General features: G+C 45.9%; 1 protein-coding gene across 3 annotated transcripts in view; it reads right to left on the reverse strand.

Moving 5' to 3' along the window:
• REEP1 (receptor accessory protein 1) overlaps positions 1–24,694 on the reverse strand; it is a 110,922-nt gene that overhangs the window by 13,758 nt on the left and 72,470 nt on the right. For all 3 annotated transcript variants that reach the window (XR_003967842.1, XM_030311044.1, XM_030311043.1), the window contains exons 4-6: positions 22,904–23,024; positions 19,771–19,884; positions 1,882–2,059 (exon numbers count right to left, since the gene is read on the reverse strand). Coding sequence is in view for 2 of the 3 variants with exons in the window: in XM_030311044.1 (XP_030166904.1) it covers positions 1,882–2,059; positions 19,771–19,884; positions 22,904–23,024 (413 nt within the window). In the remaining variant the exon portion in view is untranslated. The remainder of the gene's footprint in view (positions 1–1,881; positions 2,060–19,770; positions 19,885–22,903; positions 23,025–24,694) is intronic.

Genomic DNA, 24,694 nt, shown 5'->3' on the forward strand with positions numbered 1-24,694 from the left:
ACCCAATTTTATCTCACTGGTTCTTGCTCTACCCTTTAAGCCTCACAGAATTGGGGCCTGTTTTTCTTCCAAATAACAGTTTTCATTTGAGGCTCTGTGGCCAAGGAGCTGACCAAAGGTGGAGGTGATACCTAATTCCATTTCACGTTTCTATTCCTGAAACAGTGCCCAACAGATCAGAAGTTGTAGATGCTCAAGGAAACCTAGATGGTCAAGGGGTGTGCAGAGAGCACCATCCCAGGAGTAAGGAGGCCACAGGAGAATGCCAGTCCATGGGTGACCCTGGTGACAGTTCCCTTCCCTGGGCCTTGGTCTCTTTATTGGTAACATCTGAGGATTAGACTGAATGATCCCTGAGGTCTCTTCCTGCCTGGACTTTTGGGATTGCATTCTAAATTCTCCTGAGGGAGAGTTCACTCAGGAGATAGCCCCTCCGTGAGGTGATCCTCACCCTTACAGCCAAGCGTCTACCTTTCCAACCTTGCCAGAGTTAAAACATCTCCCCTCAGAGAGAAGCCACAATGTTCAAACCTGGGGCCAGGGTGAAGTGGGGTGTTCTGATGAGCGGGAACACCCAGGAGGAAACTGATGGACACCTGGCCTGCTGGTCTCCCTTCCCTGGCAGGGAATATGAGCCATTATTCCCAGGGCGGCCACAGGACTCCTTCTTTCCCATCCCTGTCCAAGACCCCTAAAAGCCAGGTGGGGTCTTCGAGGCTCCGGGTCAAGATGCCCCCTGCAGGGTGCACCTCACAGCACGGGATCAGGGTCCAGGGGACTCACATGTCCCTGTTTCTGTGTTTAAGAGCAGGGCAGCCACCAGGTACATGTCACAGCCAGAGACTCCAAAAGGGTGGTCCAGTTCCCATCCTCGAGGCTCAATGTTCCGCCAAGGGTGAGGAGCAGAGGTGGCGATCCAGAACTGTGCCCTATACCCCTTTCACTGTTAACCCTCTGCTGGCAGCAGCAGTGCTCAGCTCCTGAGAGCCAAGGTCCCTGGAATCTCTCCAAGGAATGGCCTGGGAAAATATGAGTCCTGGCCCAGCTCCCTCGCCCCTAATCTATGCCCCTACCCTCCATAAGCCTGAAACCCACTAATGGATCAGACATCAGTGGGTCCCAAAGGGGGCTGCACCTCAACACCACCATATATGGGTCTCATCCCAGATTTACTGAATCCTCTGGGGATGGGCCCAGGACTCTGCATGTCTAACAAGGTCCCCAGGTCAAGCCTAATACAGGGAACCTGATGCCAGGCACTTGACAACCAGAGGTAGACATCAGGGACAGAGGTATGTTTTCCATAAAGCTGTGGCCTCTGCAGGAGTTAGATCTCAGAGCTAGTGTGGTCTTTGGCATGTAGGGACTGAGGGTGTGCATGGTGAATGGGGGCACAGGGATGGGAGCAGATGGTAGAGTGACAGGAAACATTCATGCAGGGAAAAGGAACCACAGGAGCCACAAGCCCTGGTTGGGCAGGAGGAGACACTCAGGTAGTCAAGACAGGTAAGCCCTCCTAGGAGTATAAGGTCGGAGAGGAAGAGAACAGAGAAAGCTGTCTTGGCCCACGTCCAGGTGTGCCTGTTGCCTCCAGGCTTGGTTCACACACTATTCTCCACCCACCCCCAGCCCTTCAATAATCAGATAGAAGAGGCAGAACCCTTTGATGCAGGAGGCCTAACCCTGGCCCCTGTCAGAGTCCCCAGGCCAGCCTCGCATCCTGGCCAGAATGGTGCTCTGCCTCTTGGCTGTCCTGGCACGATCTGATGGACATCTGTGTTGATGGCTACTCCGGGTTACGTGCCACATGGTGGATGGGGCCTCTCTCCGTGAAAGCAAGGCCTGTGAACTGGAAAAGATGGAAAGTGAAATGATACCTACCTGAGCTGCCGGCGCTCTCAGAAGCACTCCTGGACATCTTAGGCTGGCCATGTTTGCCGCTGGCTCGCCCAGACCCCTGTGGGGGGGGGCTGGAGGGGGCAGGGGCACCGTCACCCCGGATGGTGGTGAGGTCCTGCATGCTGAAGCTCCGGAGTCTCTCCGATAAGGCACCCTGTCCCTGGATACAACACAGGAAGGGGGCACACGTCAGAGGCCTGCCCCACAGACCATAGGCAGTAGTGGGGGTGGGGGGAGTGCAGACACAACAAAGGCCAAGAGGAAGTTCTGACAGTCGGCAAGGTGAAACTCAAGACCTGGAAGGACTCTGCAGAGGGGCAGGTGCCTGGTGTACTGGCTGGAAACACTGAGAGGAGCAAGGCCTGGAATATTCCAGGGCCTCCTGTGGGTCTCAGCCATCGTGCCTCTGGCTCCCGGCTCCTTCTCCTTCATTTTTAAATTTTTTTTTTAATGTTTATTTTTGAAGGAGAGAGAGACAGAGCGTGGCGGGGGGGTTGGGGGGGGAGGGCGAGGGGAGAAGGGCAGAGAGAGGGAGACACAGAAGCCAAAGCAGGCTCCAGGCTCTGAGCTGTCAGCACAGAGCTCGATGGGGGGCTCGAACTCATGGACCACGGGATCATGGCCTGAGCCGAAGTCAGACGCTTAACCGACTGAGCCACCCAGGCGCCCCTCCTTCTCCTTCAGATGCCCACATCGCATGATGAGCTAGAGCCACAAACAGACCCAGGGCGGAGGAAATGACTGCGACCTACAGTTCCTACTCTTGAGGGGCTGTCTGCTGCTTCTCTGGCTTCACATAAATAAAAGTCCCTACATAGCCACATTTTTGCTCAGTTTCCAGTACACAAGAATCTGGTCAGAAAAAACAAAACCTAATAATCAATGTGCTCAGTCCTTACACTTTTCAAAGGAAATAAAAATCAGCCGGTATTTTTAAAAAATGTATGACAACAGCAACTTCTTTTATCTGTTCATGTTACTGTTTATGAGGCACATTTGTTCCCACTCTTGCATTTGAGCTTCATAAAATACCCAAAAGGTAATGAATCAGGAAAGAAAAAACATGACATTAAAAAAAAAAAAAAAAACCTGCTGACTGTAACCATTTCATATTCTGAGAGAGTCACAGAATTCATCTCAGGGGAAAACTGTTCTTTTGTTTAGGAAAGCGGGAGATCAATCCATTATACTTTTATGAAAGGGAAGGTCCTTGCTGTCTGGATGAGAGAATCTGTGTCACAGTGAAAAGGATCATAATGAAGGCTCAGGGAGGGGGCATCGCCTTAGGGGTGCCTCGAGGCTGGAGAGGGACCTTGTGTTTGGAGGAGAAGGAACTTGAGAGGGGGCTGGGGGCTGGTAGGAGACTGGGGTTAATTGAGAATTGGGTTGGGATTTGAGCAAAAGGTGACAGGCAAGTAACCACCAAGCAAATCAATGAAGTTGGGCATCTTCAGAAATACTGGAGGGCGTGCAGACTTCCCACAGGTACACGGGACAGCAGAGGACAGCGGAGGAGGTATTTTATTAGGATAATGAAGGGAAAGTGGTCCTAGAGGGCTGGACTACTTGGGAACAGTAAGACACAACAGATATAATAGAACCAACAAATCAGCACAAAATAGGTGGGAACAGCCAACAAGAGGGCTCTGGGTTGGGGGTGGGTTTAATAAAACAAACAAGGGCCACAACATGGCAAAGGGGTTGGAGGACTTTTTTCATTTTACTTAAGGAAAAAAAAAAAAAAAAAAAAAAACAATGAAAATGGCCAGCAAAGCACCGCAGTTCATAGAAGTGACTAGTCAAGGGGCCAGTTAGATAAAGGAGCAAACGCAAATGCAGAATGAGTTAGTTAGAGGGAAGGGGGAAAACAAAAGGAGCTTGCAGACAGGTCTAGAAGAAATGTCAGAATAAAACAAAGATGCATTAAAATATGAAAAAGATAAGTTCTCAACATACCAAAGATCTAAAAACGTCTCTAGGAAACTAAGAGCAAAAAGAAAACTATTTAAATGATCAGATATATACGATCAGAATTATAAATCCAGACAAAGGAGTGTTTTATGTTAAAAAAAAAAAAAAGAGATGGAAATCACCCTCAGACACCCCTCTGATGTCTGATGATGGCCAAGGGGTCTGAGGCCTCACCTTCTAGACATTAACAGCTGGGTGGTCTGTGCCATGAAAATGAGGTGAGACTAGCTGCCCAGTATAATCCCCTCCAAAGCTATCAGCCAATGATCTATGATTATTTAACTCAGAAGCACTTAAGGTGACATCTAGAATTTAGAGGGGCGCCTGGGTGGCTCAGATGGTTAAAGTGTCTGACTTCAGCTCAGGTCGTGATTTCGTGATCCATGAGTTCGAGCCCCACGTTGGGCTCTGTGCTGACAGCTCAGAGCCTGGAGCCTGCTTCAAATTCTGTGTCTCCTGCTCTGTCTGCCCTTTCCCCCAATCTAAAAAATAAATGAACATTAAAAAATTTTTTTTAGAAATGAGAGGGCTAAGGAACAAAAATGAGTTCTGAAAAGAGGCAGGAAATATTAACAATGACAATGGAGTAATTCAGTGTCAGGTTCACATTCAGAAAGGCTACCCAGTGGTTCACTTTCAGTCGTCCTCCCATTCAGTCACTTTTGTTCAACAATTATTTATCAAGGATGTTCTCTGGGCAAGACACTATGCTAGGTGTTATTAGGAAATACCAAAAATAGAGTTCGATTTCTGACAAAATGTAAAAAGGCAAATGTACAAATAACCACACAGCTTGTGCCACACCTGAAGCTCCACAAAGTGACAATTAAGAGCAATGGTTCTGGAGTCAGACCTAGAGTCAAATTACAGTCCTATCACTAAGAGCTGGGTGACCTTAACCTTTCTCCACCTCAATATTCTCCTCTGCTAAGGAGCATCCACATGGCAAGATATAGTGAGGATTACATGAGATTATGTCCATACGATAGTATAAAGTCCAATGCATGGTAAACGTTCAAAAGATGCCAACTATGATGATGGTGATGATGGTGGTGACGATGAGCATGAGGATGATATGCTGCCTGAGACACACGAGTTGCTGTTGAAATAAAAAATAAAAAGACCACATCCGGCCAAAAGGACAAGGAGGGGCTTCACGAGCACAAGCCCAAATAAATGGTCAGGGACTAAGTCCATCAATGTGCCTGCCAGCTCCTGCCAATGTTCAGCAATGTATCCGAGAGCAAGCAGCAACAGGCACCATACATGTCCTTTTCAGCAAGGCACTCGAGTCCACTCCCAGAAGCCAAGCCAGCCTAGCCCCAATATCACTAACATCATGAAGACTGGAAGTGGCAGAGGTTAGCAAAGAAAAGGGGATAATAATAGCTCTGTATCAACACAGTCCTGACTCAGACGAAATCATAGCAGCATGGGCACAAGGATCTTGAAAACAAATTAGCCTTTATCTGTCAAAACATTCTGAGGTGGTTAGAATTCATATGGCTCTCTCATTTGTAAACCTCTCAGCCCGTCTCCGTCTCCTCTCAAAACCTCATTTCCATTCATTTTCCACAAACCCCAATCCACCCTGCCACTTTGGCTCTGCTCTGGAGAACGTCCATTTTATTATTCTGGGAACAATCAAGAATTGTTCACTGGTACTCTGCAAAACTGGGTTCCTTATTTGGGAATATAAATATGGATCCCCTAAGTTTGTTAAAGCTTAAAACCACATTCTCCATAATTCAATGAGCCACATCACCACATTAAAGCCTTTAAAGAGTCCTATACTGTTTCAGGTTAACTCACTGTATCTCCAACGAATTTGACCACACTGGGATATACTGTTAGTTGACCATCCAAAAGTCACTCCCAACCCCATTCTTGACACGATGAAAAAAAGAAAAAAAACAGATTTCCCAATCTCCCTTGTAGCTATGGATGGCTATGTGGTTCAATTCTGGCCAATGGGAGGTAAGGGAAATTTGCTAAGGGATTTCTGGGAAAGGCATTTCTTTTACCAATATGCAGGAGAAAGGCCTGAACCTGCTCCTTGTCTCCTGCCTTTGACTGTGGTGGAACTGCCATCTTGTGACTAGGTGACTCACAGAGACATCCATTTAGAGCCCTGACATCTCTGACTCACCAGAATAATGACAGTACCCGCTTACTCCTAGACTTCTTGTGAATGATCTTCATCTATTTCAAGACATATATTTTTTCATCTCTGAAATTGAGGTGGGTCTTAAAATTGTTGTTGCCTTGACATCATTGTCATTGCCTACACATGAATGCATTTGGTTGTCATCCCCATGGCATGAATGGACAACTGAACTGAATTGAAACCATTCAGAACCACCCACAGAAGAAATATGAGTCCAGGTTGTCTAAAACACACTCCATTTACACCTCTGGTAAGATCAAGAAAGTGGCAGCATCCACACTGGCAGAATGGTTATCAGCGGCATGGATGAAAATCCCAGAGACAGCAGCCAGCTGTGTATTACCAACGCTCTGGAAGGTGGAGCGTGATACAGCATGGTCATAAACAGACACTGACGAGCTCAGTTGAAAAGTGATTCAGAAGAGTGAGACTCAGAAACTGAAAAATCGAGGTTAGGAAGAAATTCAATCAATTTATTGTGCTTATGTGCTCCTTTTAATGTATGTGCAAAGTGATACACACAAAAATCTATGTCTAAACAAGTCTAAAAGGGTCCTTTTGATAAGTAGAAGTAGGGGCGCCTGGGTGGCGCAGTCGGTTAAGCGTCCGACTTCAGCCAGGTCACGATCTCGCGGTCCGTGAGTTCGAGCCCCGCGTCGGGCTCTGTGCTGACTGCTCAGAGCCTGGAGCCTGTTTCCGATTCTGTGTCTCCCTCTCTCTCGGCCCCTCCCCCGTTCATGCTCTGTCTCTCTCTGTCCCAAAAATAAATAAACGTTGATAAGTAGAAGTAAAAATTCTAAGTGGAAAAGGATTAAGCCCTAATTTGATTGGCAATATTTTCCTCCTTTAGGGGTAGATAACAATGTTATCTTACATAGTCTTAGAAACTATCCCATTCTTTTTTTAAATAGGCTTCATGCCCAATGCAGAGCCCAACATGGGGTCTAACGTGGGTCCTGAACAGACAACCCCAATATCAAGACCTGAGCTGAGACCAACAGTCAGACACTTAACCAACTGAGTCACCCAGGTGCCCCCAAACCACTGCGTTTTAGATTCAATACAATATGGTTGCACTTCTCAGAGAAGTTTTGTCTGACCATCTCCGCTCCCTGTCGTATGCTTTCAGTGAAGTCTGTACTTCTTTGTAGCACCTCACACAATTACATTTAACTATTGGCATTGTTTGTTGGTTTGTCTTCCCCTCCAGATTGTTTCATTTATCGGTGTCTGCCATGTTACCTGACATACATTAGGGCTCAAGGAGTTGAATGAGTGAACATACAGCCATGTATTGAGGAATTTCCTCAGTAAAGAGCAGTAACAGGAAATCCCCACCCCTACCCCAGTGCATCGGCCAGGGTCCCATACCTCAAGGAGCATTCTGTTGAATAGGGACATGTGCTCTGTCCACAAGGAGTATATGAGAAAGGCCAGAGGGCTGGAGGGCACAAAGGACAGACAGTGTGCATTGGAGCAGCCAGACATACCAGAGGAGACTATGCTTGACCTGGCCTTAGAGCACTTGGGTAGGTGAAGATGGGGACCAGGTGGAAAGAGAAGTATATTCCTTGGTCATCCAGCACTCAGAGCTGCCCATTCAATGACAGATGAGGTCTTTGCAGTTTTGTCTGCTAAGGGGATGGGGGTCCAGTTATACTGTGTTAATGGCCAAATGAATGCATTTGTGAAAGTGCCTGCTGAAAGGTCACAGGGTTTCTTTTAAAACAGCTGGACCAGTGGGGGACGGGGGCAGGAGTGACACATACTCTTCACTGCATGCCCTCTTTTGTGCTTTTGGAATTTTATACCATAAACATATATTACCTTTAAGAATCATTACCACTTCATTTTTAGAAACACTCATAGCACTTTCCCAAGATCACCTTGAAGATCCTATATTGTAAATATAGGGTTTGCATGATGCTGACAAGTGCCATCTAGACCAAAACAGAATGACATGAGACTACTTAAAAAAAAAAAAAAAACAAAAAACAAAAAACAAGATTAGAACAGAGAAGGAAGAAGTGGTGCCTCCAGAAACTGCAATATATTAGCTGTCTAGCCCCAAGAGCCTTGTCTCAACTCTGTTATGAGGGGCCTTGACCAAGTCACCTTGGTCTTTGTCAGCTTTGCAACCTCATTGGGAAATTAAAGCACTGAACAAGATTCCCTTCCAACTGGAAAATTCTAAGTTCAAGAATCTGTGACCCTCTTTGGTGGTTCATTATCTGGCTCTGATTGCAATTCCAAAATAAGGGTTTTTAGAATTAGCTGAAAATCTCTAGGATAATTGTTGGGTCTCCCACAGTAACTCTGTGTGTTTAACATGTGTGTGTGTTTAAAATTTTTTTTAATGTTTATTTATTTTGAAAGATTGAGAGAGAGGGCAGGAGGGGCATAGAGAGACAGTGGTAGAGAGAGAGAATCCCAAGCAGGCTCCACACTGCCAGCACAGAGCCCAACGTGGGGCTCGAACTTACAAACTGTGAGATCTTGACCTGAACCGAAAGCAAGAGTCAGATGCTCAACTGACTGAGCCACCTAGGCACCCCATGTGTCCGTGTTTTGAAAGTCCTGTATCAATTTCCTCCCCAGCCAACACTCAGTTTAGAATATGAGCCATAGGAAAAGCTAAGGATTTGGGGGCCCTTTCATGAACCAAGGTCAGCCTACTTCAAGTACATCTGAGTCTGTCCCTAGGGCTGTCATGTCACAAGTCAGCACTGTCCTTACCAGCCCACCTCTCAGCCTACCACCATATAATCTGTTGTACTCTTGACCTCTTCATTCCCTAGATATTATAAGCATGTCTACCCAGTTTTGTTATTGTTGCTTATTTACATGTTTTTTAACAGACCCACCTTGCTGCTTTCTGGGCAGGTCAACACAGGGCCTGGTGATTCTTTCAGGGTGCTCCTAGAATCCCCAGAAATCCCACAGAAGTGCCTTGAGGCAAGGGAGGGTAATCCATTCCTGATTGTTCAATCTTTTTTTTTTTTTTCTGGCTAAAACTCTTAGAAAATTAGACTTCAAGAGGTAAACTGTGTCACTGAACTTTCTGAGATCTTTAATTTCTAATCTTTCCCCCAGTTGGTAAGGGATGAGGAAGCCACTTAGCTAACACACTGCCGAATTCTGTATGTTTTGATGTTTTTCTTCTTTTTTATTTTTTTTTTTTTTTTTTTTTTTTAAATTTTTTTTTTTTCAACGTTTATTTATTTTTGGGACAGAGAGAGACAGAGCATGAACGGCGGAGGGGCAGAGAGAGAGGGAGACACAGAATCGGAAACAGGCTCTAGGCTCTGAGCCATCAGCCCAGAGCCCGACGCGGGGCTCGAACTCACGGACCGCGAGATCGTGACCTGGCTGAAGTCGGACGCTTAACCGACTGCGCCACCCAGGCGCCCCTTTTCTTCTTTTTTAAAAAAGAAGTGTGTGTGTGTGTGTGTGTGTGTGTGTGTGTGTTTTAAGTAAACTCTACCCCCAATGTGGGGCTCAAACTCATAACTCTGAGACCAAGAATTACATGCTCTACCAACGGAGCCAGCCAAGTGCCCATTTTGATGTTTTTCTTAGTAAGGGGAACGGGTGTGTTCCTGGGAAAACCCAGACCTTTACTAATCTGGTATTCCGAGTAAAATAATTTACCACTAATAGGATGCCTGCCATGAGGGCCCACAAAGCCCAGATGCAACACAGCAACTAAGCTTGGCTGCAAGCCCCTGATGAGGTCCTCTTTTCCCGGGGGACACACCAAGTCACAGGGGAAGGCTCTAGCAGAGCCTTCATGGATATCGAATGCCTGTAACTAATGACAACAAGAATAAAGACAACAGGTTTTAGTGAGTCAGGCAATGGATAACAAAGCCACCAGCATAACCACATTCCCCACTGGTAATTCAGAAAGAGTTAGTATTTCCTTCTCCGTACCCACCTCGCTGACAGTTAACCTCTATAGCTACACATGCTCTACATCAATGCCAAGCAGACTCCTTATCAACATGCTGATGAAAATGGGCCGCCTTGATTGTGACATAAAATTAGATTAACAAACAAAGGAGAAAGAATGAGGATTTCTCCCCCAATAGCATCAGTCATCAAATTCAACTCGTTCTCCAGGCATTAAGCAAAGAAAAAAAAATCCAAGTAAGTTAATCACAGGTTAGATGCTACCAAACTGACACGAAAAAGAGGCTCTGGAAGGATGCTGAAGTGGGACTGGTTCTGGATTAACACACACGAACACACGCAGGTGTCGGTAGGAGAAACACCTGGTTCCGATCCAGACCATGTGTTGGTGGGCAGAGGTCGCTGCTGGCCTCTCTACCCGACTGGATCAGTTTGGAGTTAGTCACACCTCTCAACGGGGTTACCTGCCCTTCTCTGAGGTCCAAAGAGGAGACAAAATGAAAGAGTCGAGCCACCTGACAAATGGGAAAAGAAAAAAGCCATGGGCACCAAGCCTACAAAACAGGATTGAAGAGAGCCATGCTGTCTTCACCACCTCACTCACTCACTCACTCACTCACTCACTTCCTCCTTCCCTCATTCGAGCGAAGGCAGAGGGAGTGTTCACAAAGCTCTGTGTGAAGCCCCACAGAGGAACAAAGATGAACATGAAACATGATGTGATCCCTACTCCCAAGGAGCTCACAGTCTAGCTAGGGCATCAAGACACAAATGCACACAAGGCAGCAAATGACAAAGATGACAAAACATGAGGCAGAAGTTCCAGGGAGGGAGACAGCGCAGCTGGCTGACACCGGCGGAGGTCTCACACGAGAGCTCACACTCGAGTGGAGCCAGGGCTGCGGCACCGGAACAAAAGGGGAACAATACTGCAGCCTGGTCATCTGAGCCAGGCCTGCACTCTGGTGATAGGGCTTCGGGGTCACCAGGAAGGACTCTCCACACACAGCTGATGTCCCTGTCCTCGCACATAGACATCCACCACAGAGCCTCAGCTGGAAGCTTTGCCTTGTCCAAGCTTCCTCCTTGGAAAGGCAAAGGCCCTGAAGGGAGGTTGATGTGGTAGCGATCCCACTTCCTGGGCGAGGGTAGGGGGGGTGGTGCAGGCGGAAGACAGGAGAGATGTTGCTAAAGGACAATGAGGGGGAGAAAGGACTGGAGCGGGGGGGGGGGGGGCGCATCCACAAGACAAATTTGTTCAGCTGTTGGTGAAAAGAGGAGCTACGGTTGTATTTGCACATGTGCCCATATTATCATAAAAATGATGAAGCTCTAAAGAAGCTCTATCTTACGGTAACATGTATTTGTAACCCAAATTCCTTCACCTAGAATGTACTATATCCTGCATTTGAGTGTTGCCCCAGTCCTGCCTCAGGGCAAAGAGGGAGCCTGCTTTGGTGGCATTTGCTGGCCGCCTCTTGTATATTAATGCACCTTCTTAATTCCCAGGGATGTTTGATATAAAATGGTCACGAGAGGAGGTAGACAACCTTGACTGTCTCCAGGGCTGTGACCAATTCTAAAATTCTCAGTGGCAAGACAGTCATCTCTCAGGTACTCAGCCATGTGTTCTCAGGGGCTGGTGATGTAACCCAAGTAAATAAAGGTCAGGAAACGTTAGCCCAATGTGTTGGGGGGGTGGGGCTGGGAGGAGGCCCCGGGGTGCTTGGAGAGATTCAGGGAAAACAGGACTGGGAACTAGAAAGTCTCACTCTGAGCCCAGCTTGGCCACTAACAGCTGTATGACCCTGAGTGAGCCATTCAACATCCGGGTCTCAGTGTCCACCCCTGAGAAGTGGTGGTGGTGGGGTTACAAAGACGGCATCTAAGGCTCCTGCCTGCTCTAGCAACCTATGGGTTTGACATTCCTTCTCTCTTGGGGGAGGGCAGATGCTGACTGTTGTAAGCTGACCCCAGGGACCCACTCACCACGAGGCTGAAGAGGAGGAGGAAACAACTGTATGGAAAATGGGGCCGAGAGCCACGAGGGACCTGAAGCCCAGGGCTGGAGGGTGGCTTGCCCAGGGAGACACAGCACCAGCAAGGCAGGCCAGGGACAAGAGTGCAAGTAACACCAGATCCTGTGCTCACGCTACCGCACCACAGAGAAAAGACGGGAAGAGAGCCTAGATCCACAGGACAGGGAAATTCAGTTTCCTCTCCAGAAGAGTCTGAACTGTAAAGAGCTTCCCAACACCAGCATCTGACTTGTTCCTTTTATTCTGCTCAACAGAATAATGATCAACCTCAGAGATCAAACCAGCATACAGAAGTGAGTAACAGGCAACCTTTATTAAGCATTTAGTATGAGCTCTGCATTCTTTGAAATCTTTATCTCCATCATCTCATGAGTGTTTTGTGGCATCATGCCTATTTTTCAGGTGAAGAGGCTGAGGCTCAGAGAGGTGCAGCAGTAATGTGGGAGCTGGGGTGTTTAATCGGGCCCTGCTTACCCCCAAAGTCCATGTGTATTGCGGAGTACTGCTCTATAAGCTGTGACAGCTATAAATATGTACGACAGTCCTTCATTCCTTTAACATTTACTGAGCACCTACTAGGGATGCAGATAAGATATGAATTCTAGGGGCACCTGAATGGCTCAGTACGACTTCAGCTCAGGTCACGATATCACGGTTCATGGGTTCAAGCCCCGCATCAGGCTCTGTGCTGACAGCTCAGAGCCTGTGGCCTGCTTTGGATTCTGTGTCTCCCTCTCTCTCTGCCCCTCCCTTGCTCATGCTCTGTCTCTCTCCCTCTCTCATAAATAAACATAAAAAAAAAAAGATATGAATTCTAATGATGACAACAGAGTGCCATGTGGGGACCAAGAAGCAAGAGAACAGTTCCACCTGGAATCAGAAGAGGTTTCCATGGAGACAGTGGCATTTGACCTTGAAGGGTGGAAAGGATTTCAAATAGGGGGTGACAGGGGCAGATGAAGGACCAAAAAGAGCAGAGGCAGGAAACAGAAAAGTCTAGAAATAGCAACTCTGTGTGCTATTTCTAGAACAGCACAGAAGGTGGTGCTGTAAGTGCAGTACAAGAGGACCCAGAAAGGTAAGGAGGGACAAGACAGAAAGGCTAGGATCAGAGCTCAAATGGCAAAGGAGGAGAGCAGCAGTGACTATCTGGGTGGCTACTGCAATAGTCCAAGCCAAAAGGAAGGGTGTGGGGAAGAAGGCCTAGAGAAAGGGAAGAGATGTAAAATGGGCAGGACTTGAAGAGTAAGTAGGAAGAAGGAAGAGCACCAAAGATGACTGAGATCTGGAGCCTGGAGGTCTGGAGGGGGTGGTGATTTCATTGTCATCAGAAAGATGGGACACAAGAGGAGGGGTGGATTCAGAGTTAGGAAAATACTAAGTAAAGATACTAAGGAGACAAGGTGAGGAGAAGTTCAGCAGAGAATCAGAAATGCAGTACTGGAGTCCCAGGCAGAGAAGCTAATCTGGGAACCAGGCATCAGGGGACAGCTGAAGGTGAGATGGTCCTGGGAGGGAGAAGAGAGCGAAGTGAGGCCCTGGAGAAATCCCACCCAACACTGCTGAGCAAGGGGAGGAGGAAGGGAGCTGGCAGGAGACAAGAGTCTGGAAGGAGGAGGTGACTAAGAAGGCGCCACATCACCACAGCCAAGAAGAAGCTCTTCCTGCTCACAAGTGATCTTGAAAACGCTTTCTCAGACCTTGTAGGTTCAACCAGGCTCCTCTCCAAGACCAGGTAAGCAGGCAGGCTTCTCTCTTCCCACCTGGACCCTTGATGCATCCAGCTATACACAACCTCCACAGGTTAACTTGGGACAGAGAGGGGGCAGGAGACATCCGTGTGAGTTCCTGGCCCTTCCTCTTTAGCTGACTGGTGGCACTGTGTCTTCTGTTGTTTTATTCTCTCTAGCCATCTACCAGGTGGAGTGAGGTGCCACAGTCGTCCCAGCAGAAACACGGGAGAGGAGGGATCCAGGATGATGATGGGGTGTTGAATAATGAAGGCGAACATGGTAGAACCACACTGGCAAGAGGCCTTGCTTGGTTCTGATTCAACAAGTTGCAGAGAGCTTAGCTCGGGTGCAAGCTGATTTGTTTGAGAGACTTAGACGGCAGGCAATACTTCCCAACTTTTTCAGCAGGTTGTTCAGCAGTTTAGATAATCTTGGGGTTTAAAACTGGTTGCCATGGTGAAGTGTAAATATTAATTTTATGTCACACTGTCCTTAGCTAAAACAGAAGAGAGAAGGCCAACTTGATGTAACCCAACACAATGGCTTGAAAGTGTTCCTCAGCTACTGGATGGAGCAGACACGAGGGTGTGACAGTGAGGTGAGACACAGAGACATGGAGGGGATGGCAGTCTTTTCTTCTTCCTTGGAAATGCTTTCTGAGAATGAGCTGACACAGGGAAGTTTTATAGAAGGAAAATCAATACCTGCCCTCTGATTAATTGTAAACAGGTGGTTTGCACCTAATTAGTATTCAACAGATAGCCAGAAACAAAAAACAAAAAACAAAGGCAAGGAAAAAACGACTCCAGTCTGGCCAGAAGCTCCAAATCACTGGTTTTATGAGCCTCTGGGAATGAGCTTCTGGTTCCAAAAATAAAGTTTCATGGTGGTTTGAAAGCAGTATTTTTTTCAAGCAAGAAGTTTAGATAAGGCAGTGATGGATAATAGGGAGGGGACTTTTTTTGTTTATGCCAAAAACTATCTCGTAGAGTTTGTTTTATTCTTAAGGCAAAATTGAGTGGGACTTTAAAAATGAGCGGGAAACACCACAAGTTGTCTCTCTGTGGCTCTAGTACCCATGTTCAGGTGCCATCCTGTAACCGGGGCTTGGCTATCCCTTGGCGGCTGTTGACCATAACAGCAGGCAAAGTGCCTGAGTTTTGGCTGGCAGATTGGGGAAATGGAGGTCATGGCGTGAAAGCAGCACTGGGCCAAGGAGAAGAAATAAAAGCAACACCATGGGTGATGCTATAGGTTGAGTTTCCATCTCCCTATTTGGCTGGTGAACCTCATTTAAGGAGGCCCCACAGTACTGAGTGGGTAAGAGAGGGGTCCTGTCAAAGCCAGGCCACTGCAGGTGAAGGGGGGAAATAAAGGCAAAGAGAACCCAAGACGTTTCATAGAGGGCTTGGGGCAGTGCTGCCCAAGAGAACCTTCCATGATGTTGGAAACCGTCTATATCTGTGCCAGCCACCTGCTACCACAGCTGCTGAGGATTGGAAATGGGACTAATATTACTGAGAAACTGAATTTTAAATTTATGTAATTGTAATTAATTCAAATGTAAGTAGCCGCACTGGACAGAGCGGGACTAGAGAATTAAAAACGTTTATTCTTCAGATCAACAAGGTTTGATGAGTAGCTATGAATGCAGAATGCTAAACAAGTAGGCACTGGTTCTTTATTTTGGTTTTTTCTAGGCAAGAAACAAAGGAAAAGAATCTAGAGTCCCTCATCTCCAGAAGCTAACAATACAATAGGAAATATTAGATTCTAGGGAGAAAAACCCACAATCTGGGGAAGCAGAACCCCGAATCCACAGCACCCAGAATCCACTGCACTACTTGGAGCAGTGTCTGAACGGGTGACTTTAACAGCAGAAGTGGAACTGGAGGAGCTGTTCTAAGGATCGGATCTCCAGGGGGAGTAAAACAACATTATTTTTCAAGTTATGGGACAAGTAAAAAGCAAGGTTTGTTTACTAGGTCTAAGAACGGGGCAGATGGAAGAGACCTAATACGTGCTTCCTAGTTCAAGAGCAATAAGGTGGCCTTGGACACCTCACAGTTTCAAAACTTTTTATCAATTGGTTTTTCTCCTCATGGTTTCTCTTTCTTGTGAGAATGTGTTTTGTTTATTTTAGAGAATTATTTTTATTTTTCTTAGGTTGATTTATTTTGACAGAGAGGGAGAGCACGAGAAAGGGAGGGTGAGAGAGAGGGAGAGTAGAATCCCAAGCAGGCTTCATGCTGTCAACGCAGAGCCCCACGCAGGGCTCAAACCCACGGACCTTGTGATCATGACCGGAGCCAAAAACAAAACTCAGACGCTTAACCGACTGAGCCACCCAGGCGCCCCTCTAGGGCATTATTTTTAAAAAGAGAGAAAGATTTCCAATTCTAGTCTTTAAAAAACCTGGGGCTCAATTTTCCCTCTGAGTGAAATTACTGGCTGGGAAACACCCAACTTTGAGGCTCAGAGCCCACTCAGAGAGCAGGGATGTTTAGACCGATGGTCCTAGAGAAGGGTGTCCTCAGGAAGGAGACAGAGCAGTTTCATAGAAAGAAAAGATGCATCGACATTTCCCAGGGACAGAAACCCTGGGGAAAACTGGGGGTGGGAGGGGATTAGTAGTCCTGGAGGAGAAACTTCCCATGTGTAATTGTGTTGTTTTCGTTTTTCCAGTTCTAAAATAAAATATCAACGTTAATAACAACTTATATTTGTACAATACTGTTTAAAAAGTTTCTTCACTCCTGAAGATGCAAAAACCCTGTAAACATCTGTTTCTTTTTTTTTTTTTTAAGGAAAGGGCTCAAATACAAGAAAAATTACAAGAAGTATTAACTAAAAGTGTGGCCACATGTTGTACACCTTAAGCTAATAAAATCTTACATGTCAATTATACTTTAATTAGAAAGAAAGAAAGAAAGAAAGAAAGAAAGAAAGAAAGAAAGAAAGAGTAACCAAAAGATCTTTTAAGCTCCACACTTTCCTCCTGGGGAGCACTCAAAGGATGGGGAAAAAAAAGCAGAAGACAGAGGAGAAATGACCCTTCATCTAGTCACCTGATCCCAGCCTCCTTTTATTCTGAAGTAAGAGACAGTCTTTCGGTTACCTCACACTCTCTTGCATGTCCATCTGCCTAAACGCAGTAGATGTTTAGAGTGAGAACTGATTTGTGAGTTGAGGGTATTTTCTGGGAGGAGAAAGGTAGGGCCCAGGAGTCATAAAATGGAGCCATGAGTAGGGTGACCATGGGTCCCTGTTTGCTTGGGATTGGGTTCGTGTATATGGGTTCCTGGTGTAATTATTCCAGAAAGGCGTACTGGACTGGTTTGGACATTAAAATTTATGGTCACCCTAGTCATGGGTGACTTGGCAAAGTATCTTTTTTTCATAAAATTGCTCTATTCCCGTTATCACCAAGGTGGTTCAGGGCTCAGCTGGGTGCAATGCACTGTGCTGGGCTCTTTGTAGCATTACAAAGAGGGAGAAGAATTTGTATTCCCACCATAATATTTCTCAAGTGGCATGAAGTCTTGAGGAAATGAAACATTCACACACACACACACACACACACACACACACACACACACACACACGCCTTACTTTCTCATTCTCAAGGTTAATGCTTCTAAGAAGCCAAATCTGCATCCCAGGAATGTTAAAGAAGTTAAGTGTTTTAACCCTAATCACCTGTGCATTTCTGGTTCTGGATGGGGCCTCAGGCAGTGACCTGTTCAGAACTGGCTGTTTAACAATCATCCGGGCAACTTGTTAAAAATACAGATTGAGCCTACTGCCTGAGATTCTGAATCAGCACATCTGAGAATCTATTAAAAAAATAAAAACAAAGCTTCCCAGGTGGTTTGGACATGAAAGCCAGATTTGGACTCACTGGTGAGTCATCATCCTTTGACCCCTGCCTAGAGCGATCCATTGTTGCTGTGGAAACCACTGATTTACTCCTCAGCCAGACTGGATTCCACATCTGTTTCAAAAATAGAGGGCATTATTTTTAGAAGACAAGATGTGTTTTCTCCCTTAAGATATTTATATTTAGAGAGGAAAAGCAAAGCCCCCAAAAGGCAGAAAACTTTCTCATCTGAAACAAACTCAACAGGAAGCGGGCATCCTCACGACTTGAGCACAACTAGAAAGAACTAGTGAGCGGTTATTTCCTGAGGCAAGTTTCAGATTGTCTGGAGCTTCCTTCACGTTTAGTTGTTGTAAGGTGCCCGGCTGGAGGCTTGGGCTCACGGGGTTCCCCGCATGGTCTGAGGGGCTGGTGGCGGCTCGCCAAGATGGTATCAAGACTCTGGAGGCTCCAGCTTGAGGCAGACCTGGAAAAGGATGGCCCTACAGAATTACCATCGGAATAAAATTTACACACACGCAGTTGTACAGCTGAGCCATACACTGAGCCACACTGAGCCAACCTGATAAATATACCGCACTTATGTTCTATGACTGAGCTGAGGAAACAGCAGCACCCATCTTTCTTCAGGCTTCAGAAGCAGAGGAGATGGGGTGGAGAGAGGAACTGACAGAAGGTTTCTGGAGCTTTGTGTTGCAAAGTTGCCCTGATGACTTAAGAATTTAGCAAGTCAGAGTTCTCTTATCTTTCAGCTTAAAAAAGGAAAGCACAAAATGGTTACATCTCAAATAGAAGGATCTTGGCATTCGCTGCTCTTTGTAAATCCTGACACATCTCCTTGGGATACCACAGCAGAATGTCCCCTCCAAAGATACTCACTGGGATCCATCACCTTGCCAGCAACGATTGGACTAAGAGGGACACCTCACTACAGTTCTGTGTTATAGAAGGAGCTGGTCCTTCTCTGAATAGGAATCATTCCGTTTTGGTGTCCCTTCTCTTTCTCCCAGCCTTTGTCTGTAGAACTCCTTGACTTCAGGTAGACAGTACTTTTCAAACAAATGCTCAGCCCCAGTGGGTAAGTCTTTCTTCCTACTGTGCTTCTCTTGGGTCAGGACATAGAAAACCCAGCTCGGGCCCCTGATCCTGGCTGTCAACATGCTCCATCCCACCATCCACTCAGAGCCCATGGAGCACCAAGGTCGGTATCAACTGACCTCTTCCAAAGCCTTTCACAAGTCTGCCCCCTTGCCTACAACCCTCACGCCACCACCTAGGACATATAGCTTCCCTTTGCTCATACAACTCACTTCCCAGTCAGTGTGTCTGCCCAAACATTAGCATAACTGCCTCTCCTCCATCCCCAGCCGACTGTAGACCCCTACTCCACATTTGGACTGGGGGTAAGGGACTGTCACCAGGAAACACAAGGCCATCTCCTGAATTTACTCTGAGGGAAGATGTCTACCAATCGAATTTTTCAGGGCTGAGCACACAATGAGAAATGGACATAATGACAAGGAGAACGTGACGTGAGAAGAAGCTAGAAGGAACACAGAGGACGTGAATGGGGCTGGATGGAAAAGAGAAGTGATGCTTACATCACACACCAGAGTTTACTTTGAACCTCCTTCAGTGTTAATTGCGGCTGCTACAGGCATCTTCCTCCTCCATGTCTGTACCACTCACCTCCTCTGGGACCCTGGGTTCCTTCCCTCAGGTCAGGTGGGCCACATGAGCTTGGAGCCCACCCACTCACTCAGGTAGTCTCCCCACCTGGCTATTTTGAGTGTAGGTGACTCTCCCAGTGCACCCTGGGAAATTGTAGAGAAGAACTCACTCCCTCCCTTTTCATTTTCTCTTTCTCCCAGGCTTTAGCTCCAACTAAGTCAGAGGTTCTTAATCTGGGACCCACAATGAGTTTCAGGAGCTCTGGGAAACTCTTAATATCGCATACATCATTTGTGTGTGTGTGTGCACGCACACATAATTTTCTGGGGGCGAGATTCACTATTTTTTCCATCAGATTTTCAAAGGGACCCCCCAAAAAGATGAGGAATCCCTGATTGGTCCTGAGCCTGCCCTGTTCCATTTGTGTGGGTGAAGCAGGGCATGCTGACAGGGTCGAGATCCTCCCATGGTTGTAGTGCTCAGGGCCCCACACAGTACCTTGGAAGCAGCCATCACAGCTGCTGTGGCCGCCACATTCAAGCCCCGCTTCCCAAAGTGCACAAGGGCATCATAACTTCGGTCTTTTGCTTGGACCAGGCAATCATCGATTTCCTGTTGAAGGAAAAACGGAGGCACACTGAGTTGGAAGGTTCAAACAAATCTCTGTTCTTTCCCCCTTCTCCTGAACACTGGGCTTGGCAGCTTGCCCAATCACGGATTCTCACTGGGACTGAAAAGTCACTGGCACTTTGGGGTGTGCGTTCAGAGAGGGGAAGGTAGACGGGAGAAAGGAAGGAAACAAAAGATACAGGGAAGTAAAAAAGGAATTTTGAAAAAACAGCCATTTACCGACCCAGGAAGGTTTCCTTCTAGCAACACCCTACGATTGTTCCTGAAGCCCTCTAACCTCCCAGGGAGGCTCCAGTGGTCCTGGATGTGGACAGGCGTGCCATTCCACACACAGCCATCCTATTGACACTGAAGGAACTGAGGGTGGAGAGAATGCCAAGAATGAAGCCTCTAACCTGAGACCTGCCACTAACTGGTTGTCAGGCTTTGGCAAGTGTTTATTTAGCCTTCTGAAAAATGAGGACAGTGATAGTACCTAATTGGTGGAGCACGGGGAGGATTACATGAGATCATTCCAGTAAAGTATCTAACACAGTGGCTGGTTTCAATGGAGTGAGAACCACTGTCATCTTTCTATCTCAAGGGGATCAGGCCCTTGCAGTTCTAAAATTCTACAATTCTTAAGAAGTGCCTGGGTACTTCAGTCAGTCTGACTCTTGATTTCGGCTCAGGTCATGATCTCATGGTTTGTGAGATCGAGCCCCGCATTGGGCTTTGCACTGCCAGCATGGAACCTGCTTGGGATTCTCTCTCTCCCTCTCTCTCTCTGCCCCTCCCCTGCACGTGTTTTCTCTCTCTCTCTCTCTCTCTCTCTCAAAATAAATAAACTTTAATAAAATAAAATTCTACTATTCTGTAACTATTAAATACTATATCCAAATACCTCTCCATGTAGGATATTGAGGGGAGATATTAGGACACAGAAAGAGATACTAGTGCTATTTTTGTTGATAAGGGAGATCATTTTACAGATAATGAAATAAAAGCAGAGATGAGAAGTCATCCAGCATCATCCCCAGGGTAAGAGGGAGGTTGGAAAAAGGATTGAAGTCTCTCTCCTTCAGGGGCAAAAATAATGGTTTACTTTAGATCTGCTTCAACGCTGGCTTTTTCTTTCTGTTTGTTACGTTTGGGTTGTTATCACTGTTGTAGGAGAACAGCTGTTTTGTAACTTACAGTAGCTCATTTCGGAGTTCAGCAACACAACGACACCTGGCCTCAGGCTCATTTGAAGTTCAGCACATTAGTGCATTTCCTTTGCTTTGAGGCATATCGTGGGTGAGTCAACCCCTGTGCATTCCTGGTTTAAGGCTTCCCCAGGAAGTCACCACACTAAGTTTTCATTGTGACCCCTGACTGACTCTGGTAGGGATTCTTGGCAGCTCTTAAGTCAGCCACCTTCACTTCAATGGAAATTAGATTGGTGGCTTCAGGGTGAGCCCAGCATCTGGGGAAAGGGAAACAGAAAGAGTAGGGATTTGACAACCAGGGGAAGAGGGAGATCCTATTCCTCAAAACCCACCCTTCTGAGACAGGCAGTGCTGTATCCTAGTTCCTAAAAGCGTTCTCAGAAATGTCTATAGTAGTCTGCTCATGCAATTAACATGTTCCCTCAAAGCTTCCCCTGAGAAGTCCAAAGTACTCAACTTTCAGAGACAACAGAAATTGATATACAAAGCCACCTACAGTGCTCCTATTTTATGTTAAGAATCATATCCCAATCAGTTTAGAAGGTCATGTAATATAATTAATGAATGATACAATATTGGGCTCAATAATCCCACCCTTGGCAATTTATTCTAAGACAAGAAGTCAAAAGAAGAAATCCATCTCTATGTATTGTGGTGTTCATGAATCATGAATCAAGATCAAGTACAAACGGCTTATGTGCAAACATGTTTAAGATCTCAGACACAAATATTATATGTATATTAAGTGTTTTTGTTGTTTTTAGGTATTTGGGTCTTTTTTTTTTTTTTTGGTTCACTTAAAATTTTATTTTAAAGAAAGGTTTAATAGACTGCTATCCATAAAAAAGAAGTTACCAAAACAAATTAGTGAGGCAGAGGTAATGGATAATGGACTTTGCATTATTGTATGAAACCTTAAAAAAAAAAAACCAAAAAACTATAGAGCAAGTCACTGAAAGCAAATCCAGCAAATTAAGTTCAGCGGAGATGTTAAACAAAAAAATCATTTTACAGACAGTGACGTTGTCTTATGAGAAGCTTAGAATTAAGTTTCTTTTCAAGAGATATAAGTTGTAATTCTTACTTGAATTCTTACTTATTACTGACCCTTTCCTGCAATTTTCCCCTGTCTTATTTTTCCCATCTCTGACATTAGACAAATCTATATTTTCATTGCCAAGATGTTTGTGAAGTACTTTGATGCAAAATAAACACAAAAGGTAAACAGCATGAACAAATTATTATGACTGTTCTCATTAGTACTTACCAACCGATAATTACAAAAAACAGCAGGGATTCCACTGGTAACACATATTGTATCACTGAACAATAAAGCAACCCTGCACAAGAAATTTATTATCTTCCAGTCTCTGTTGGTAGCTGCCTGGGTACACGCTCAAGGCATTTAATCTCTTTATGCCTCCACTTTTCTATGTTAAGTTTTAAAAGTGATTTTTAATAGTCTATGTAAAAATCAGATCTATAGAAGGACAGGAGCTGAGCATGATAAAAGGAAGGAAATTCAGTTTAGGGAGTTGAATTATGAGCAAATCTTTTGTTGTTTTTTGTTGCAAGCTACGCAAATGTTTTTTAGCAAGTAATGATAAATAACATCTTTTTGAGGATTTCACCACTATTTCTAAACATGTCAAAAAATAGATTACAAAGAAGATTAGAAGGAACAAATTGTTGGGGGCAAATACGGGACAATCTAGGGTCCCCTACAATAAAACACTCTGTCCTTTTTACTTATCACTTTTAAATTTTTTACTCGCTGGAAGGAGTGACAAAGGCTTAGCAGCATAAATTACCTTTTCTTTTGAAGACAGCGTGGGATGTACAAACTTCCTGTATAGGAGGCTGGAGCCTTTTGTGTAGGGAGACAGCAGCCAGGCGACAAATGCTATTTTTAGTTCATAATAGAATGGAAACCTGGAGAGAGATGAGAAAATACACGTTCTGTTAGGTTTTCAGCAACACTGCCTGGGCCTATGAAGGACGAGCCCAGCACCTCTCGTGCCTGCCCAAGGCTGCAAGGCTCCCAGATTCCTCCTTTCTCCACCCATGAAGCTATACGCGTACACTTGCAAACACAGAGCAAAAGCCAAAGGCCTTTATTTTTTTTTTAAAGATTTTATTTTTATTTATTTTTAATTTTTTTTAACGTCTATTTATTTTTGAAAGAGAAAGAGAGACAGAATGTGAGCAGGGGAGGGGACAGAGAGAGAGAGACACAGAATCTGAAGCAGGCTCCAGGCTCTGAGCTGTCAGCACAGAGCCCGACACAGGGCTCAAACTCACATACCGTGAGATCATGACCTGAGCCGAAGCTGGACACTTAACTGACCGAGCCACCCAGGTGCCCCTAAAGATTTAATTTTTTTAAGTACTCTCTATACCCAACATGGGACTCAAACTCACAACCCCAAGATCAAGAGCCACATGTTCTACTGACTGAGGCAGCCAGGCGCCCCCCAAGGCTTCTTTGGAAAGTCTGTTCTTGTTTTCATTTTTTGTCAAAGTCAGCCAGGGATCCAGGTTGTCTCCAGCCATCACCCTGCGGGCTATCCCTGGCAACTGCTCGTGTTTCTTGCAGGGTTCTGCTTGTTTAGGTTGGAGCTGGGGCTCCAGCCACAGCCTGTAGGTTCGGAAGGCCATGTTCCTCTGTGCCCTACATCCAGTCACTGACTCTTCACTTGTGGCCAAGAAAGCACAAGCACCTGAAGGCTTTATAACAGGGAGGAGCTGACAAAGAATCTTCAGACTGAGAATAAAAGCCTCCCCTTCTTGGCTGGGACAGGAGCCAAATTCTTGACAGCAAAAAGGATGCTACTCACCCTGCGTAAGTCGACGGCAGGCAAAAAGAGCTTGATCTTTTTGGTGCCAAAAGAAAGAAGGGTTCAGGGTGCAGGTAACATACAACTCCAGAGTCTGAAGTCCTGCACCCTATTCATTTATGCATCACAGAAACACTGACCAGCACCAACAAGTGTCAGCTTGTGCTGAGCACTGTGTAGACAATGGTGAATAAAGAAGACCTGATCCCTGCTCTCTTGGAGCTTTTAGTCTAGCGGGAAACAGACAAGACTTTCTTGCACCCTTGGAACTGATAGTCTGAAGGTGTCCTGGACACCTGTGCTAGTCTGAAGAATCAGAAAAGTAAGTTCCTCCCACGTACCTTCTTTCCCAGCCCCCCTTCCCCCACCAAGGGAGCTGAAAATAAAGAGCAATTTCTGGCAAGTCAGTTCAGAGCCTTCAAGTCTCACACAGGACCCCCAAATCAGCAGCTCCACCCACTCTGCTTTCCTCATCCAGGTCTCTGGTCTGTCTTCTTCTGCCTCTGGCAGGCTCTTCCTGGATATTCCCTCAGCAACTCGAGAACACGGTCATGTCGAGATTGTTGAATGTTTCACAGCCATCACAGACAAGAGGCTGAAGGAACAGAGGCATGATTCTCCCACACCTGAACACTCTAGTGATTAATAATGGAGGGAATTTTGTCTTGGAAACAAGTATTTGCCAACCCCAAGGGGAAAGCAAATGAATCTAGCAAGCTCAGGCATCAACACAAGATACACACATAATCCCAAAGGATCTGTCAC

This window comes from Lynx canadensis, chromosome A3, assembly GCF_007474595.2.
Source record: "Lynx canadensis isolate LIC74 chromosome A3, mLynCan4.pri.v2, whole genome shotgun sequence".
In the NCBI taxonomy this organism is placed as follows: domain Eukaryota; kingdom Metazoa; phylum Chordata; class Mammalia; order Carnivora; family Felidae; genus Lynx; species Lynx canadensis.